This window comes from Mustela putorius, unplaced genomic scaffold, assembly GCF_011764305.1.
Source record: "Mustela putorius furo isolate JIRA1106 unplaced genomic scaffold, ASM1176430v1.1 tig00003834_pilon_pilon_pilon, whole genome shotgun sequence".
NCBI lineage: Eukaryota > Metazoa > Chordata > Mammalia > Carnivora > Mustelidae > Mustela > Mustela putorius.
In genome coordinates, this window is record NW_025421987.1 from 24,452,302 (window position 1) to 24,472,047 (window position 19,746).

Sequence of the window (19,746 nt, forward strand, 5' to 3'; positions counted from 1 at the left end):
AAGAGTGATTGACTATTTTTCTCTGAGGGTGCAGTGAGGAGTGGGGCTCTGAGCTCTTGGCTCCTATGGGGCTAGAGATTTGAGGCCACTATCCTCATTCCTGTCCTCTAAAGTTGTATGCAAAGAATTCAGGAAACAAAAGCTACAGAGGCAAACCCACACAGATTGCTTAGCCTGACCCCTGGCAAGGGCGGTGAAGTTCTACCTAGGACAAACAAATCTGCGAATCACTGCAACAGGCCCCTCCCACAAGAAGATCAACAAGAACATCCAGCCAGACCAAGTTCACGATCAATGAGAACAGCAGAACTCCAGACATAGAGGAACATTTGGTATACAGTTTCTTCTAACAGATCAAAATATACCCTAAATCTAACGTATGGGTTTGTTCTAGTCTCCAGGCCGATCACATTCTCTTCTTTCTTCCTTCCTTCCTTTCTTTTTTTCTTTATTCAACCAACTTCTTGTCTTATCAATTCCTTTTTTAGAATCTTTTTTTCATTTTCATCTTTACAGTCATATTTCATTCCTTCATCATGTTTATTTTTGTATACACATGTTTTTCATTCTTTATATGTTTTCTTTCTATATATGTTTTACTTTCTTTAAAATTTGGGGAGGCAGACCAAAATACACCCAAAATCAAGTGTATCACTCTGTTCTAATCATATATATACATATATATAAGCATATATATGTGTGTGTGTGTGTGTGTGTGTGTGTGTGTATTTTTCTCCTTCTTTCTCCTTTCTTTTCTCCCCAATTTCAGGTCTCTTCCGATTTGCTTAGAGTATATTTTTCTGGGGTTGTTGCTACCCTTTTAGTATTTTTTCTCTCATTCATCTATTCTTATCTGGGTAAAATGACAAGGCAGGAAAAGTCACTTCAAAAGAAAAGAACAAGAGGCAGTACTGACAGCAAGGAACCTAATCAATATGGACATTAGTAATATGTTAGAACCAGAGTTCAGAATGACGATTATCAAGAGGCTAGCTGGGCTTGAAAAAAGCATAGAAAATGCACAGAAGATACTTGAGAATCCCTTTCCGGAGGGGGGAAGAAAAAAACCCTTTCTGGACAAATAAAAGAACTAAAACCTAACCAAGTTGAAATCTAAAAAGCTGTTAATGAGGTGCAATAAAAAATGGAGGCTCTTAACTGCTAGGATAAATGAGGCAGAAGAGACAATTAATGATACAGAAGACCAAATAATGAAGAATAAAGAAGCCAAGAAAAGGACAGACAAACAACTACTTGACCATGAGGGGAGAGTTCAAGAGATAAGTGATACAATATTAGAATAATTGGGATCCCAGAAGACGAAGAAAAAGAGAGAGAGGGGCAGAATGTATATTAGAGCAAAATACAGTGCAGAATTTCCCTCATGTGGCTAAGGAAACAAGGATCAAAATCCAGGAGATACACAGAATCCCCCTCAAATTCAATAAAAATAGGACAACACCTTGTCCTCTAATAGTAAAACTCACAAGTCTCAGTGACAAAGCAAAAATCCTGAAACTAGCTCGGAATAAGAAGTCTGTAACACACAATAGTAGAAATATTAGATTGGCAGCAGACCTATCCACAGAGACCTGGCAGGCCAGAAAGGACTGGCATGATATATTCAGAGCACAAAATGAGAAAAATATGCGGCCAAGAATACTATATCCAGCTAGACTATCACTGAAAATGAACAGAGAGATAACAAACTCCCAGGAAAAACAAAAACTAAAAGAATTTGCAAACACCAAACCAGTCCTACAGGAAATATTGAAAGTTGTCCTCTAAACAAAGAGAGAGCCTAAAAGTAATAAAACAGAAAGGAACAGAGACAATATACATTAATAGTCACCTTACAGACAATACAATGACACTAAATTCATATTTTCGATAGTTACCTTGAATGTAAATGTGCTAAATGCCTCCAGTCAAAAGACACAGGATATCAAAATGAATTTTATAAAAAAAAGACCCATTGATATGCTGTCTGCAAGAAACCCACTTTAGACCCAAAGACACCTCCAGATTTAAAGTGAGGAGGTGGAAAACAATTTACCATGCTAATGGACACCAAATGAAAGCTGGGGCGGCAATCCTTGTATCAGAACAATTAAATTTTAAGCCAAAGACCACAATAATAGATGAGGAAGGACATTATATCAATCTTAAAAGGTCTATCCAACAAGAAGATCTAACAACTTTAAATATCTATGCTCCTAACATAGGATCAACCAATTATATAAGCCAATTAATAACAAACTCAAAGAAACACATTGAGGATAATATATAATAGTAGGGGACTTTAACACTCCCCTCACTGAAATGGCCAGATAATCTAAGCAAAAGATCAGCAAGGAAATAAAGATTTTAAATGACACAATGGACCAGATGGACATCACAGATATATTCAGAACATTCCATCCCCAAGCAACAGAAGATGTATTCTTCTCTAGTGCCCATGGAACATTCTCCAGAATAGATCATATCCTGAGTCACAAATCAGATCTCAACTGGTACCAAAAGATTGGGATCATTCTCTGCCTATTTTCAGATGACAGTGCTTTGAAACTAGAACTCAACCACATGAAGAAAGTTGGAAAGAACTCAAATACAAGGAGGGTAAAGAGCATCCTACTAAAGAATGAATGGATCAACCAGGAAATTAAAGAAGAATTGATTAAATTCACGGAAACAAATGAAAATGAAAACACAACTGTTCAAAATCTGTGGGACACAGCAAAGGTGGTCCTGAGAGGAAAATATACAGCAATACAAGCTTTTCTCAAGAAACAAGAAAGGTCTTAAGTATACAACCTAACCCTATACCTAAAGGAGCTAGAGAAAGAATAGCAAAGAAAGCCTAAACCCAGCAGGAGAAGAGAAATAATAAAGATCAGAGTACAAACCAATGAAATAGAAACCAAAAGAACAGTAGAACATATCAATGAAACTAGGAGTTGGTTCTTTGAAAGAATTAATAAGGTTGATAAAACCCTGCCAGACTTACCCAAAAGAAAAGAGAAAGGACCCAAATAAATTAATAAATTAATAAAATCATGAATGAAGAGGAGAGATCACAACCAACACTAAAGAAATACAAACAATTAATCCAACCAACTATACACCAGCAAATGTGACAATCTGAAAGAAATGGATGTATTCCTAGAGGCGTATAAACTACCAAAACTGAACCAGGAAGAAATAGAAAACCTGAACAGACCCATAACTAGTAAGGAGATTGAAGCAGTCATCAAAAATCTCCCAACAAGAGTCCAGGGCCACATGACATCCCAGGGGAATTCTACCAAATATTTAAAGAAAAATTAATACCTATTTTCCTAAAACTGTTCCAAAAAGTAGAAATGGAAGGAAAACTTCCAAACTCATTTTATGAGGCATTACCTTGATCCCAAAACCATACAAAGACCCCACAAAAAGGAGAATTACAGACCAATATCCCTGATGAACACACAGGCAAAAATTCTCACCAAAATACTAGCCAATAGCATCCAACAGTTCACGAAAAGGATTATTCACCACAACCAAGTGGGACTTATTCCTGGGCTTCAAGGTTGGTTCAGTATCTGCAAATCAATGTGATAAAAGACATTAATAAAAGAAAAAATAACCATATGATCCTCTCAACAGATGCTGAAAAAGCATTTGACAAAGTACAACATCCCTTCTTAACTAAAACTCTTCACAGTGTGCAGATAGATGGTATATACCTCAATATCATCAAAGGTATGAAAAACCCTAGCAAATATCATTCTCAATGGGGAAACACTGAGAGCTTTTCTACGAAGTTCAGGAACATGGCAGGGCTGTCCACTATCACCACTGCTATTCAACACAGTACTACAAGTCCTAGACTCAGCAATCAGACAACAAAAAGAAATAAAATGCATCCAAGTCAGTCAAGAAGTCAAACTCTCACTCTTTGCAGGTAATATGATACTTTATGTGGAAAACCCAAATGACTCCACTCTAAAACTGCTAGAACTCATACAGGAATTCAGTAAAGTTTCAGGATATAAAGTTAATGCACAGAAATCAGCTTCATTTCCATACACCAACAGCAAGATAGAAGAAAGAGAAGTTAAGGAGTCAATCCCATTTACAATTACACCCAAAACCGTAAGATACCTAAGAATAAACCTACCCAAAGAGGCAAAGAGTCTGTACTCACAAAACTATAAAGTACTGCTAAAAGAAATTGAGGAAGACACAAAGAAATGGAAAAACATTCCATGCTCATAGATTGGAAGAAAAAATATTGTGAAAATGCCTATGCTACCTAACGCAATCTATGCATTTAATGCAATCCCTATCAAAATACCATCAATTTTTTTCAAAGAAAGAGAATAAATAATCCTAAAATTTATATGGAACCAGAAAAGGCCCTGAATAGCCAGAGGAATGTTGAAAAAGAAACCCAAAGTTGGTGGCATCACAATTCCAGACTTCAATCTCTATTACAAAGCTGTAATCATCAAGATGGTATGGTACTGGCACAAAAACAGACACACAGATCACTGACACAGAATAGAAAGCCCAGAAATGGACCCTCAACTCCTTGGTCAACTAATCTTCGACAAAGCAGGAAAGAATGTCCAATGGAAAAGAGACAATCTCTTAAAAGAGGTGTTTGGAAACTTGGATAGCCGCATGCAGAAGGATGAAAGTGGACAATTTCCTTATACCGCACACAAAAACAGACTCAAAAAATGGATGAAAGACCTCAATCTGAGACAGGAATCTATCAAAGTCCTTGAGAACACAGGCAGCAACCTCTTCAACCTCAGCTGCAGCAACTTCTTCCTAGAAACATCACTGAAGGCAAGGGAAGCAAGAGAAAAAATGAACTACTGGGACTTCATCAAGATCAAAAGCTTTTGCACAGCAAAGGAAACAGTCAACAAAACCAAAAGACAACTGACAGAGTGGGAGAAGATATTTGCAAACGACATATCAGATAAAGGGCTAGTTCCAAAAATCTATAAAGAACTTATCAAACCCAACACCCAAAGAACAAATAATCCAGTCAAGAAATGGGCAGAAGACATGAACAGACATTTCTGCAAAGAAGACATCCAGCTGGCCAACAGACACATGAAAAAGTGCTCCACATCACTTGGCATCAGGGAAATACAAATCAAAACCACAGTGAGATACCACCTCACACCAGTAGAATGGCTAAAATTAACCAGTCAGGAAATGGCAGGTTTGGGCGAGGATGCGGAGAAAGGGGAGCCCTCCTACATTGTTGTTGGGGATGCAAGCTGGTATATCCCCTCTGGAAAACAGTATGGAGGTTCCTCAAGAAGTTGAAAAGAGAGCTACCCTATGACCCAGCAATTGCACTACTGGGTATTTACCCTAAAGATACAAATGTAGTGATCCGAAGGGGCATGTGCACCTGAATGTTTATAGCAGCAATGTCCACAATAGCCAAACTATGGAAAGAACCTAGATGCCCATCAACAGATGAATGGATAAAGATATGGTACACAAACACACATACATACACACACACACGAATACTATGCAGCCATCAAAAACCCAAAATCGGGGCGCCTGGGTGGCTCAGTGGGTTAAGCCACTGCCTTCGGCTCAGGTCATGATCTCAGGGTCCTGGGATCAAGTCCCGCATCGGGCTCTCTGCTCAGCAGAGAGCCTGCTTCCTCCTCTCTCTCTCTGCCCGCCTCTCTGCCTACTTGTGATCTCTGTCTGTCAAATAAATAAATAAAATCTTTAAAAAAAAAAAATACCAAAATCTTGCCATTTGCAACAACGTGAATGAAACTAGAGGGTAGTATGCTAAGCAAACTAAATCAGAGAAAGAGAATCATCATATGATCTCTCTGATATGAGAAGTGTGATAGGCAGGACTGGGGTCCGTGGCGGGAATGGAGGGAAAAATGAAACAAGATGGGACCAGGGAGACAAACTATAAGTGACTCTTATCTCAGGAAACAAACTGAGGGCTGCTGAAGGGTGGTGGGCAGTAGGGACAGGGTGGCTGGGTGAGGGACACTGGGGAGGGTATGTGCTATGATGAGTGCTGTAAATTGGGTAAGACTGATGATTCACATACCTGTACCCCTGGGGCTAATAATACATTATATGTTAAATAAAAAATTAAAAATTAAAAAATATATATATATATACATTAGATCTTTCATGGCCCTGCGTAAAATCCTGCATGACTCCTGATTCCCTGCCTTGCCAATTTCTCAGTTTTCTGTATTATTCTTCACTAGGGTGGAAGCTTCTTTTATTTTTTTAAATTAACATATAATGTATTATTTGCCCCAGGGGTACAGGTCTGTGAATCACCAGGTTTACACACTTCACAGCACTCACCATAGCACATACCTTCCCCAGTAACCATAACCCCACCACCCTCTCCCTGGCAATCTTAAATTTGTTTTGTGAGATTAAGAGTCTCTTATGGTTTATCTCCCTAACAATCCCATCTTGTTTTATTCTTTTCCTACCCCCCCAAACTCCCCACGTTGCCTCTCAACTTCCTCGTATCAGGGAGATCATATTATAATTGTCTTTCTCCGATTGACTTAAAGCATAATACCCTCTAGTTCCATCCACGTCATCGCAAATGGCAAGATTTTATTTCTTTTGATGGCTGCATAGTATTCCATTGTATATACATACCACCTCTTCTTTATCCATTCATCTGTTGATGGGCATCTAGGTTCTTTCCATAGTTTGGCTATTGTGGACATTGCTGCTATAAACATTCAGGTGCACATGCCCCTTCGGATCACTACATTTGTATCTTTAGGGTAAATACCCAGTAGTGCAATTGCTGGGTCATAGGGTAGCTCTCTTTTCAACTTCTTGAGGAACCTCCATACTGTTTTCCAGAGGGGATATACCAGCTTGCATCCCCAACAACAATGTAGGAGGGCTCCCCTTTCTCTGCATCCTCGCCAGCATCTGTCATTTCCTGACTGGTTAATTTTAGCCATTCTACTTGTGTGAGGTGGTATGGTTTTGATTTGTATTTCCCTGATGCCAAGTGATGTGGAGTACTTTTCCATGTGTCTGCTGGCCATCTGGATGTCTTCTTTGCAGAAATGTCTGTTCATGTCTTCTGCCCATTTCTTGACTGGATTTTTTGTTCTTTGGATGTTGGGTTTGATTTATAGATTTTGGAACTAGCCCTTTATCTGATATGTCGTTTGCAAATATCTTCTCCCACTCTGTCAGTTGTCTTTTGGTTTTGTTGACTGTTTCCTTTGCTGTGCAAAAGCTTTTGATCTTGATGAAGTCCCAGTAGTTCATTTTTCCCTTGCTTCCTTTGCCTTTGGCAATGTTTCTAGGAAGAAGTTGCTGCAGCTGAGGTTGAAGAGGTTGCTGCCTGTGTTCTCCTCAAGAATTTTGATGGATTCCTGTCTCACACTGAAGTCCTTCATCCATTTTGAGTCTATTTTCATGTGTGATATAAGGAAATTGTCCAGTTTCATTTTTATGCAGTATCTGTCCAAGTTTCCCAACATCATTTTTTGAAGAGACTGTCTTTTTTCCATTGGACATTCTTTCCTGATTTGTCAAAGATTAGTTGACCATAGAGTTGAGAGCTAAAGTACATTTCTGAAAGCTCACTCTGGCTACTGTGTGGAGAGTGGCCTGGAGAAAATGAAAAGACCTCAGTTGGGGAGCTATTAAGGCAGGAGCCCAGGTCAGAGATGAGCAGGGTGGTGGGGGGAAGAGGAGGTGGAGATGCACACTGGAAGTAGCACAGGCTGTGAGGGATTATGATGAACTACAGTGGGGTTTGGGAAGGGGAAGGGGATTAAAACCCTTCTAGATTTGGCTGGGTAATTAATTAGTGCCTGCTTCACCTTACTGAAATGGGAAAGACTCGTTAAAGTACAAGAATTTTTTTGCAGGTGGGGAGTGTTGTGGGGGTGTGCAGGGAGAGTTCTACAGTAGTTCCTGAGAGAGAGACTATGAATGCTGATTTTCCTGAGAGAGAGACTATGAATGCTGAGGAGAGGAGGGGAGCAATCAGGCCAGGCAGGTATTAGCCCCCCTTCTCTGCCAGGCCCTGTTTCTAAGTGCTTTACATACACTGGTTATATAAGCCTCCCAACAACCCTGTCCCGTAAGGGGAGCAATGTCTTAACGTCCGGTTCACAGATGAGGAAACCAAAGCACGAGAACACACAGCTAACATATGATGGAGCCAGGATTGAAATCCAGGCAGCCTGGCTGGAGCCCTTTAGCCCTGGCCCCATACTGCCTCTTTAGGAATCATCTGAAAGGAAACACAAGTCACTTCAAGGACACTAGCAGTTATTAAAGACATTCAGTCTCAAGGATATGAATGTACAGTGCTTAGCATACAAAAGACACTAAAATGTATTTTTAAAAGTTTGGGGAGTCAGCCAATGACTACAGCTTGGGAGTTGGTCTTACCATTTGACTAAAAAAGGATCTACAGTATTAAAAGTATCAAGTGGGAAAGAATTAGGTCAGTAGGAAAAGCACTTTGGAAGACACCTTTATAAAGACCACTGGGCTACTGATCCATTTATAGATCAAGGGTTCTACTTAACAGAGGAAGAATAACTTAATGGCTTCTGAGTAGCTCCAAGGAGTTAAGAGAGCCCCCAAAGAGCCTAATTTATACCAGGGAGGAGCCAGCAGGATCTGGCTTTGTAATTATACCCATACTATAACTGGAACCATTAGAAAACCAGGGCTACTCCTTCTGATGGCCTGAGAGGCATCTCAGGACCAGATGGGTGACTTTATGCCTCCCAGCTCAAGCATCTGGGTCTATTGGTTGCATAATTTTTCAATTCTCCTGGACCTTTAGCTCCTGATTCTGCTAAGTATAGCCTAGTAGAAAGAGACATGAAGTCAAACCACCTCAATCCAAGTTGTAGTTACAAACTAAATGACTTTAGCATCTTTATTGTAAAATGAGTACTCCCCCACTAAGACTGATAAAACAACTTAATTGCAAGGCAATATACAAATGTTATTGCCTCACCAACATTGACTTACTTAGGCACAAACAAGGCTCTTAAAACCTATCTTCTGGGGCACCTGGGTGGCTCAGTCATTACATGTCAGCCTTTGGCTCAGGTCATGATCCCAGGGTACTGGGATCGAGCCCCATGTCCAGCTTCCTGCCGAGCAAGGAGCCTCTTCCTCCCTCTCCTGCTCCTCCTGATTATGCTCTTTTCTTTGTCAAATAAATGAATAAAATCTTAAAACAAAACAAAACACCTGTCTTTTTTTAAAGATTTTTTAAAAAATGTATTCATTCATGAGACAGAGAGAGAGAGAGGGAGAGCAAGCTCCCTGCAGAGCAGGGAGCCCAATGCAGGACTCGATCCCAGGACCCCAGGATCATGACCTGAGCTAAAGGCAGACACCTACCTGACAGAGCCACCCAGGCAATCAAAATTTGTCTGCTTTAAGTCAGGACTCCCAACCTTGTCTGGCGATGCCAGTGAGGACCCCGGAGCAGAGAAAAGCGAAGGTGGAAGCTTCTCCCCTAGCTAGGTACAACCTTCTCTCTCCACTGACCTACTCATAAAAATCAAAACTGAATGCAACTGCTTGTGGAACCAGAAGCCCATGGGTACACCTAAAGAAAGGCAAAAACAAACATGGTAAAGCCCTGCTACGTAGCAATCAACATCTTTAAAAGTATGGCAGGAAAATGCCTTAGATTTGGAGTCAGAAGTCCTTACTTAGCAGCTATGGAAAAGGCCCATAGCTCTGAACTCCAATGTTTTCACATACAAAATAGAGTGAATACCTTATTTCAAATGTCTATTAGAAGGTTCCAAAGTGGGACACTTGTGTGCCTCAGTAGGTTATGTGTCTGACTTCAGCTAGGGTCATGATCTTGGGCTCCTGGGATTGGGCTCTGTGCTCTATGGGGAGAGTCTACTTCTCCCTCTTCCTCCACACTTCCCCTGCTCCTGCTCTCTCTCTCTCAAATAAATAAATAATATAAAAAAAGACAATTCAAAAGTGAACATATGTGGATTTGGTAAACACACTCAGACCTCTGACATATGGATACCCAAAGAAGGTGGGAAACAACTTAGGGCTCTCTGATTACCTCCTTATTCATTTCCAGACCAACTAGAAAAGGATTTGTACACATTCTGAAGACACTGTCTACTTTAACAGTCTCTCAACCTAGCCAGTGATGAACTGCCTCTAGGCTTTTACTATCCTGATATTAATATGCACATTCCTAAACACACACACACTAAACCTTCTCATAATAAACTATTTAGAACCCAGCATCCACTCTAAGAGGGTGAGCTCCTACAGGTCTCTCAGGTGGTAGAAAGAGAAAATTAGCCAGGGGGCTGACTTTAGACCAAGAAAGCTCATCCTTCCCACTTTCCTAAACTTGGCCAAAGAGCTGAGTCAACAGGGCAAAGAAAATACATTCTTGGCCACCTGGAATCAGAGGAGAAATGTGCAGGACTTAAGAGATGAGCAGGAAAAGCCCAAGATGATTCTAGAGTAGAGTAATGACAGCCACTAAGGACACCACTCATATGGCAAATGATAACCTTTCACTAGTTTGTTACCAAATTACATATAATCAACTTCGTTGACCTTTTATATTCATAGTTATTAAGTGTCTAAAACCCACTTTTTAAAAAAAGTGCTGCTTCTATCCAACGAAAGAGTCAAGGACTAGCTCAGAGAGAAGCACCATGGTATCCATATTTCCTGAATTAAAATCATGACTTGGTCTGGCAAGTTATTTATAAATTCTTTTTCAGTGTTTGGGCCAAAAGGTTGGCACTCCAGGAACAATTCAACTTCTTATGACTGCATGAGATGGACTATCTGAAATCAGGACTTGTACTGAAACATCTAAGAATACTTATACTTTATCCAGAGCACAAATAGGTTCAAGTTACTCTGGACAAGAGAGGAAAAGGCATTCACTAGATCTGGCCAATGGGCTCTAACAAAGCAACTAAATTCAGTCATAGGAAACAGTACTGATAACTGCTGACAAAGTCCCAGGAGCCATCACACAGCCAGAATCCTCACCAGGGAACCTCAAAGACAGCTCTCCTCCTCCTCCCACGCTGCCATTTTGGTTCCGCCATGGGTCATGAAAGGGGATTTCTGAACTGAAAAGAGGCCCTCATTTGTTCTGGGCTACCTGTCATCTAAAGATCTCAAACATCTACAAAAGCAGATTAGCTAAGATTGTATTTTATGAAGCAGACACTGAGCAGAGAGAAAGTCAATTATTTCTTGAATGTTAAGCCTGATATAAAATAAATAAAAATGAGCCAAAACTCCCAGACTTGCAAATCAAAGCTACTTTCCACCTGTGATGGCCTCCCTGGGAGTAGTTCCAGGACCCACACCCTCCAAGTTACCTGGAGGCTGTTAATAAGGGTAAAGTCTCATTCTTAAACATGCATCTGGTACTTTATCTGGTCACAGCTCCAAAGCCTCTACTTAGCTCGTTGTGAGCAGTAAAGGGAACCAACTTCAAGAAGAAAATGATCACCCTGACACTATCATGTCTTAAATTATAATGACAGGATAAACCAAATAGAAATGTCTACCATACACACCGAAACATAAACCACCCACAGAACATGCTCCTGGAGGTTTAATGTTAATTTATATACTTGCAATACAGTTTTTGCTGTGTGATGACACCGAATTATGTCCCCTTGAGTTGTTGGGTGATTCTAACAGTTTAGCCAAAAGATAGCACAGGATCTCCTAATTTGGAATGGATTTTAAGAGCATTCAAACTGGCAGGACGCTAATCATCCCAGGTTCATCCCTGAGCTGATCTGGGGCCAAATGTTAGCACTTTAACACACGAAATGATTCTGTGATGAGGAGAATCTGTTACCTTAAATCTCTGAGGTTGGTGAAACTGAATTGTTGCCCTTTTCTGGTCAAAATCTTTTCTCAGCTGAAGGAAGTGCACTTTGCCATCTTTATTTAAAACCTTCTTCTTCCCGTTGACACAGCGGCAAACATTCACATCTCTTCCATAGTACATACCCCGGCTGCAGAGAATCTTCAGATCTGACAGCCTGAACAGAGACTGGTAATAAGTCGCCACTGCAGGGTCATCTCTCTGAATGAGAAGGGGCTTCTTCTCCCAGAATTCCTTGAAGAAAGTCTCTGTCTTGATGGGGGAGATTAAACTTTCAAAGAGATCACTGGGGCTTTCAAAATTCAAAGTGGAGCAGGGTCCATCAGCTGCCTCCATCTTCAACTGCTTACAGGGAACAGATCCCTCTTCCTTCCCTTTCCCTGTGGGCTTTGCTTTCTTCGGCATCATTGCGTCCTCAAGACAAAGCAGTGAGGAAATGGACCTACCAAAGAACAAAGCACACGCATGGTTAGGCTAACTAGGAGTGCCAGTGTCTGTGTTAGCAGATCATGCACATGTGACCATGACACTTTCAGGAGAATTTGGAAGTCAATGCCATCTCCTCTGGGATGTGACAGAGCCTCCAGCCAACACCACAAATCCCAAGATAGGATTCAGCCTCAACCACTCTCCGATTACATATTCATCTAAAAGAAAGCATGTTTTTCTTGTACATCAGCACTAAGTCATGAAATTTGTTGTCTGTTTATTAGGAGGTATAATGATCCCAAATGAATGGTTCTGCTATCTTGGCAGTTCCAGGTCACAGGTTCAGCCGGCGGCCGCTGACACAGCAGTCAAAAATCCCAAATTTGGCTTCTGTCAGCACCAGGTCCCAAGCCTAATTAGATGTACTCTTGAGTTACAAACACTTGCCTCGAGAACTACCAAGAGGGGCCCACTGCCAACTGCTCCTCGGCACAGCACCACCCCCAACTGCTTCAGGAAGGCGACCAATGTGCCCTGGGCCAGTGGCATCTCCTGGTGGTGGCAGCGAGAAGCTGCCTGTTCCCAAATCTTTTCCTCACCACATAAATCTCCTCACTTTTGATCTGCAGCTTATTCTTGAAAATTGCTACGTTATGGGAAACCCCGCTCCCATTAAAAAACAAACAAACAAAAAACCCAAAAAACACGAGTTAGAGGCTGCAGAGTAAAAGCTAAAGATAGGTATACCCCATCTTTAAAAAGCTTTAACTTTTAAACGAGAAGACACAATAAAATACCAACATCAGTAACCTCAGACACAGTGCTCCCCCCAACTTTAACATGCACGCCATCACCTGGGCATCTAGGGCTGAGGCAGGGCTGAGGTTCTGCATTTCTAACAAGATCCCAGGTAATAATGCTGCTGCTGGTCCACGGCCCACATCTGAGTAGCGACACCCCCAGCTTTGCTGAGCCTCTCTCGGAACTGCCCCCAAACCGCAACTACTGTCACATTTATAATGCTGCTGTCCTTCACCTTGGATTCAAGGATGGTATTTCAAATTACTTTCCAGAAACTGCAAGATTCTATTTCAGAGTGTATGTGTATCTGTATATTTGGGGTGTAGGCACATTGTTCTCAGCCGATTCTTTAAAAGAGTTTTTGGCTCCCCAAAAAGGATAAGAACCATTATGTTTATAAAAAACAATTTTTCCCAAAGTCCAGTAACTTAATAGATGTTATGGTTTTCTGTTTTGTAGGGCTAGCAGAATTGTAAGAATACTGTTTTCTGCTCTTTTGTTATTATAATTAAGGTGCATTTCAGCTATATAGTGAACTAAGTAGAATTAGTGGTCTGGCCTGGCAAAAAAGTACCCTGGAAATACGTGTTACACACTGTAACAACCAATTTATAAATGAATGCAACCCAAATGTAAATGGAGCAATTTAGGAAGTGGAAACATCAAAATATACAACAACTCTAGTGGCCTCATTTTAGCCTCTAAACTTTGTACCCATAAACAGCTCAAATCAAGTGCTTTTGATAGGAAAACACAGGACTGAAGAGGAAAACGATTACAAATAGACACTAAAAGCTTGCGTTGGAGGAGTAAGGGCTTAAGCTTAGGGGAAAAATTTTTTTTGCAGTTTTAGGATATGTCATCCATAAGTCACACTTTCTGAAAATGTTCCCTATTCCTCCTAAGTTCCCGAGACCAGTTTGATTTCTTAACTGAAGAATCAAGGCTTCAGTGAGACAAAGTATTGCTAGTACTTAGAACCCAGATGTGGTAAAGAGACAAGGAGCTATGAAGACAGATTCAGTAAAGACCACAACTAGTGCAGAAGAGTTACTGCCTGTCCTTCCAAAGGCCCCGTGTTTGGCTATTGTCTGAGAACTTAGATTTCAGGAGCATTCCCACCACCTTTAATTAATAAAAATGACTCACTGTGCCTATATTGTTTATGCACTGTGGTTTATAATGAAGACCAGTTTTCCTTCTGGGAGTCTGGAATTCTAGTTGGGGCTTAGCACCAGGCAGAGGATGCCTACATGGTCGGCCCCCAATAAAAACCCTGAGTTCTGAAGTGTCTGTTGAGCCTCCCTGGTTGGCAATATTTCACAGGTATAGTCACAACTAGTTGCTGGGCCAATTAAGCACATAGTCTGTTGCTTTAATAAATCAGCTGTGAGTCCCAGCAAATGACTGAACTTAGGAATGGTCTTAGAGAACCCCAACACATTGCTCCCAATTTTTAAAGCGTTAAATTGGTTCAGAAGGTTTGTATCATTAAGGTATCCTATAATGAAAAAGTAATTTCATAGTTAGCCATACATGTCTTATCTCTCAAAACTAGTCAGTTTAAAATTTATTTAAGGGATGTGGAGAGCAGGACAATAAAAGGCTTTTCTTTAAGCCCAATTTATAAATACAGTATAAGCACATTCTCTAGGAAGTGTGGTTAAACGAAGTACAAAAAATACTTAAGCTGAAAATAAAATCACTTAAAGCATTTTTTCCCATCTATAATCACCAATAAAATAAACCCAGCACGGACTGCATAACAAATGCTTTTGTTAGAATATAAATTTCACTACTCACAGTGCCAGAAGTTACAGCATGTTTTTCTATGTTCATATTGAAATGATTTGAGGCTCAGTTCATTGGAAACTGGCTAAGAGGTTACTGGGAAAATATACTATTTCTCTGATTCTCACACTACCCACATTGTAAGACAACCATTCTTTTTAACAGCTTTTGGGGGTGGAGGGGAGAAGAGATGACACACCTTACCACATTAAACATGTAAAAATCTTAAGATGCATCACAATTTCAGAAAAAGTAAAAAAGCCTATTTCAGAATCTAAAAAATATAGTAATTAAACAAGAACAACCTTTGTCTAGAAAAGTAAAGCCAACACAAGCCAGACCATAAACCTCACAGACCACCCAAACAGAAGTTAGAGTAAATATTTTTAAAGAGCTACAGGGGGAAAAAAAAAAAAAAAAAAAAAAAAGCTTTAAAAAAGTAATTAGGGGGTTGCCTGAGTGGCTCAGAGGGTAAAGCCTCTGCCTTCAGCTCAGGTCATGGTCTCAAGGTCCTGGGATGAGCCCCGCATCAGGTTCTCTGTTCAGCAGGGAGTCTGCTTCCCCCCTCTCTGCCTGCCTCTCTGCCTACTTGTGATCTCTCTCGGCATCAAATAAATAAATAAAATCTTAAAAAAAAAAAAAAAAAAGAAAGAGAAAGTAATGTGGGGGGGGGGGTCCCCGGGTGGCTCAGGCTGTTAAGCAGCTGCATTTAACTCAGTTCATGATCCCAGGGTCCTGGGATATAGTCCCACAGTGGGCTCCCTGATCAGTGGGGAGTCTGCCCCTCCCTCTCCCTGTGCTCCACTCCTGGCTTATGCTCTCTCCTCTCTTGCTCACTCTCTCTCAAATAAATAAATTAAATCTTAAACAAAAAACAAACAGCAACTGGTATCCCATAATGTATACAAATAGAAAATCATGTTATATACCTGAAAGTAATATTATCTATCAATTATATTTCAATTTTTAAGGTTAAAACAAATGTTCCCAGTCTGAGTTGACTATAAATATTAAAGTGTAAAAAGATTAAACCAAAACTCAGTTCATATTTGACTAGCTGTCCATAAATTTAAAAAAAAAAAAAACTAATCTAACCAACTTTAAAGAATGAACTCTACAATAAAATCAATACTGATAACCATTCCACAGCTGATGAATATAACAGAGCCTTTATATTTTTAAGTGTCCTAACCTCCTTTTCTGTAGAAATATTCCCTGACAAGAGGTCAACACAGCTTCTTGAGGACAACAGCTATCTGCACGTTCCCAGAGCCCAGCACAGAACGTGTCACATGGGTCCCCAAGAAATGTCTGCAGAATTCTCCTTTTTCATCTTTTATATATAATTTTAGAGAAAAGTCCTCAAAACCCTTACACAAAACAGGGTTGGGGAAAACAGTTTATTGAGTGGGGATTGTTCTGATGGCAGTTGTAGCTTGGGTTTTCCACTGCACTGTCAGAGCTGAATGGCACATTAGCCCTCAGTGGTGTGTCTTTATAGTCTCCAGAGGTGTCTTTTACAGGGTAGTCACCAGGAACACTTGTTCACATGCACACTTCTGGGCCCCATATGAAGCCCAATGGATTAGTCCTTCTGGTAGCTGGGGCCTAGAAATCCACATGAACGTAGTAAATTCCCCATAGGAATTCTGGATCCATTCACACCGAGTATAGTCAAATTCTGGTCAAAGGCACACACACAGGACAGAAATATCACCTGTAAGGAGGTCGCCTAGGCTGACCTAAACCATTTTTTGCTCAACAGAAACGTTTATCCAGAGGGAAAACTGGTTCTCTTGTTGACCTAAAGCTGTAATTGGCAGTTATCTTCTTTCCTGCATTTTAAGGAGAAAATGGATTATACCACATTTTGGTATAATAATAATATATAATAATAATAATATATAATCTCAGTATTTTGGTGATGCAGGACGTTCCAAAGGATGAGGCGGGAGAGGCAAAAGCATCCATCCAAGAGACTGTGGCAGAGGCTGGGAAAATCGGGCTCCTCCACTTAAACGCGAGTCCAGTGAAATCAATGGCCTGGCGTCGAATTTACAATTAATTAGTGGACTAATCACATCCTGTGACTCCCAGGCCCCTGCTTCCTGAAAACAGTCAGCAACCTGGCCTCACTAACCTGTTGGACAACCCACTGTCGGGCCACCAGGCTAGTCACACGTGCTGAGTGAACTGCACGTGGGGGCTGGAATTTTAAAGTTAGGGCTGGACAGAGGGCCGCGGCTGCCCTGCTCCGCAGCCCGAGCTGCAGGTTCCCCAGCCCGGAAGCCTGTCTCCTAGGCCCGACCAGACTCCAGGAGCACAGACCACGTGGAGGCCAAGCTCCCAGGCAGCCTGCCGCCGGGGCCAGGGCGAGCGTCACTCTCCCTGCCGAGACTCCAAACTTTCCGAGCGCTCGTCCCAGTCTCCAGACCACCGGCGGTTCACGGGGGCCACTCTCGGTGCCCAGGTCACTCGAGACCCGACCCCTCCATCCGGGCAGCACCAGACCCGGCGTGTCCTCCCTGCCCCGGTCCCCGTAATCACGGAGCGCGTCAGCGCGCGTCCCCGGTCCGGAAAGCACCAGCGCCCGCCAGCGGGGGCCCCCGAGGCTCCCGGGGGCTCGGCTCTCAGGTCTGCCCCCCAGGCCCCACCCGCACACGCGCTCTGGCGGGGGAAGAGCGCTCACGACCCCGCCAGGGGCCGCGCGGGACAGCAGCAGGCGGAGACCGCAGCACTCACCCTGCTCGGCCTGTTGAGCGCGGCCGCGAGCGGGCGGGGCGGCGGCTGGGGGAGGGGCGGGCGGGGCGGGGCGGGGCGGGCCGACGTGCGCACGCTGGGGGGCGGCCGGCTCAGGCTCCAGCTCCTGCCGCCGCCTTCCCGCCCCTCCCCTTCGATCCCGTGGTACGTGCTTCTGGCTCCCGGGTACCCGTGCCGGCTACGTGTTCACGCCCGCCTGTTTTTCTTTTTAGTGTTAAAGGACATAGATGGTTCTTGTGTTTGTGTTTTGTTTTGTTTTTAGTTGGAGGCGGATGAGCCTCTGGATTTGGGGCAACAGTTTTAGTACAACCGGGTTCTTACTATGGGGAAACTGAGGCCCAGAGAGGCGAGGTGAGCTGTCCAAGGGAGCTAGATGTCCAAGGGAGCTGGACGTCCAGGTGCTCCCATCACTTTCTTTGGGGCTCTCTATGCTACGATAGGCTGTTCTGTATCGTCAGCGGTAATTTATATCGCGTTGCTCCCGCAGTGAGAATTAATCTTGGTTTAAAAGGATACTGGAAGTTCAGCAATTTTTTCATTTCGGCCTAAGGCTCTGTACGTCTCACTCATTATGAGAAACGTTTGGGTAGGAAGGCTGGACCAACCGGACACCGGGTTCAAGGGCACATCTCTGCTCTGGCCTGTTTTCTTTGCTCTGTAGACCATCAAAGAAGACCCAGAGGAAATTATTTCATTCTGTCAAAATGACTGAGACTAATGCCTATTTCTGACAGGTGAGCAAATGGAAACAAAGTATATCTTTGTCTAACACTTGTCCCAAACTAACAGTAATAGCAAAACTTGAATGGAGTTCTTGCTAGCAGGGACCCTGCCAAGTGTTTCATCTGCTCTTCACTTCATCCTCTCTTCAACCTAGTACTTACCTTCCCTTACAGCAGAGGAAGCAGAGTCTGGAGAGGTTAGCTTGCACAAGCTCACCTTTAGATCTGGAGAAGATTTGTCTTTCAGGAAAGACTTTTTCAGAAAGATCTGTCTTCATAAAAGACTACAAAAAAAAAAAATCCCTCTAATCCAGTTGACATTATATTGGTAATGTCCTTTCCTTTTTATTTTGACTACAAAACATCCACTCAAGATAATGTAAGAACAGTATTGATGTTACAAGGATTCAAAAAATGGTAAATTCTTACCCATGTCCATTACATGGAAAAGCAGTACTTTGTGTTTGTCGTAAAGAAGTCTCAATGTCAACACAAAAAGCCATTTCTCAGAATATAGAATAGCCCCTAAGACGTCTAACTGAACCAAAGTACATATTGAAGTCAGCTCTGCTGGGGAAAAATCATACATTGTGTATAGGAGTTCTCCTGTTGCAAATTTTGTCTTTCAGTGTGTTCTCTCTGATATTTTCATTATCATCCAGATTTCTTAACATGACAGGCAAAACAAAACAAAATGAAACGAAAGTCATGCTCATTCTTTTAGATCTAAACACGGCGGCTGGCATGCCTATAAAGGAAAGGAGGAGGGAGAGAAAGTGAGGAAAAGGAGAGGAAGAGAGAGAAGAGCTTCCAGCACCTATGACCTTCCTAACCTACTGTGGGAGTAATTGGTTTGTTGATCTTTTGCTTTTAGTCCTTCGAGTTTAAAGTTCTTCCAGAGGACAAGCAGCAGACTGCTCCGCCGTCTCCAGCTTTTTTATTCCAGAGTTATTAAGAAGTTGGTTATTTTGTTTCTGTAATCCATTTCCTCATGAAAACAATGTCAGAGATAGCCGAGTCATGGATGATTAGGGACCCAGCCCTGCCCAGAAAAGCCTGCAGAAGCCCCCACATATTTGAATCCAGTAGCCTAGTGATCCTCCTGTGGAGCCTGGGAGCAAGATGCTGAGATGATAGGAGAGAGCAGAGGTTTCCAGCCTTATCTTGTCTTGGACAGAAACCTGAATAGACTTGTCTAGGATTCTTACAAAAAAATAAACTGCAGTTCTGCAGGGGTGCTTTGTGTTTATGACCTTTGTGTTGCCCTTTAAAAGCCAAGTTTGTCATCCTCTCCTGTGATCTCCTAAGCAGTTC

General features: G+C 42.0%; 1 protein-coding gene across 2 annotated transcripts in view; it reads right to left on the bottom strand.

Moving 5' to 3' along the window:
• RIOX2 (ribosomal oxygenase 2) overlaps nucleotides 1–17,744 on the bottom strand; it is a 32,991-nt gene extending 15,247 nt beyond the window's left edge. Inside the window, exons 1-2 of one of the 2 annotated variants that reach the window (XM_045088248.1) lie at nucleotides 17,693–17,744; nucleotides 11,900–12,371 (exon numbers count right to left, since the gene is read on the bottom strand). In XM_045088248.1, coding sequence (XP_044944183.1) covers nucleotides 11,900–12,337 — 438 coding nt within the window. In that variant the 5' untranslated portion in view covers nucleotides 12,338–12,371; nucleotides 17,693–17,744. Of the gene's footprint in view, nucleotides 1–11,899; nucleotides 12,372–16,667; nucleotides 16,804–17,692 lie in introns of those variants that run through there. The other variant, XM_045088250.1, reaches the window with a different exon arrangement.
• Nucleotides 17,745–19,746: the final 2,002 nt, after the last annotated feature.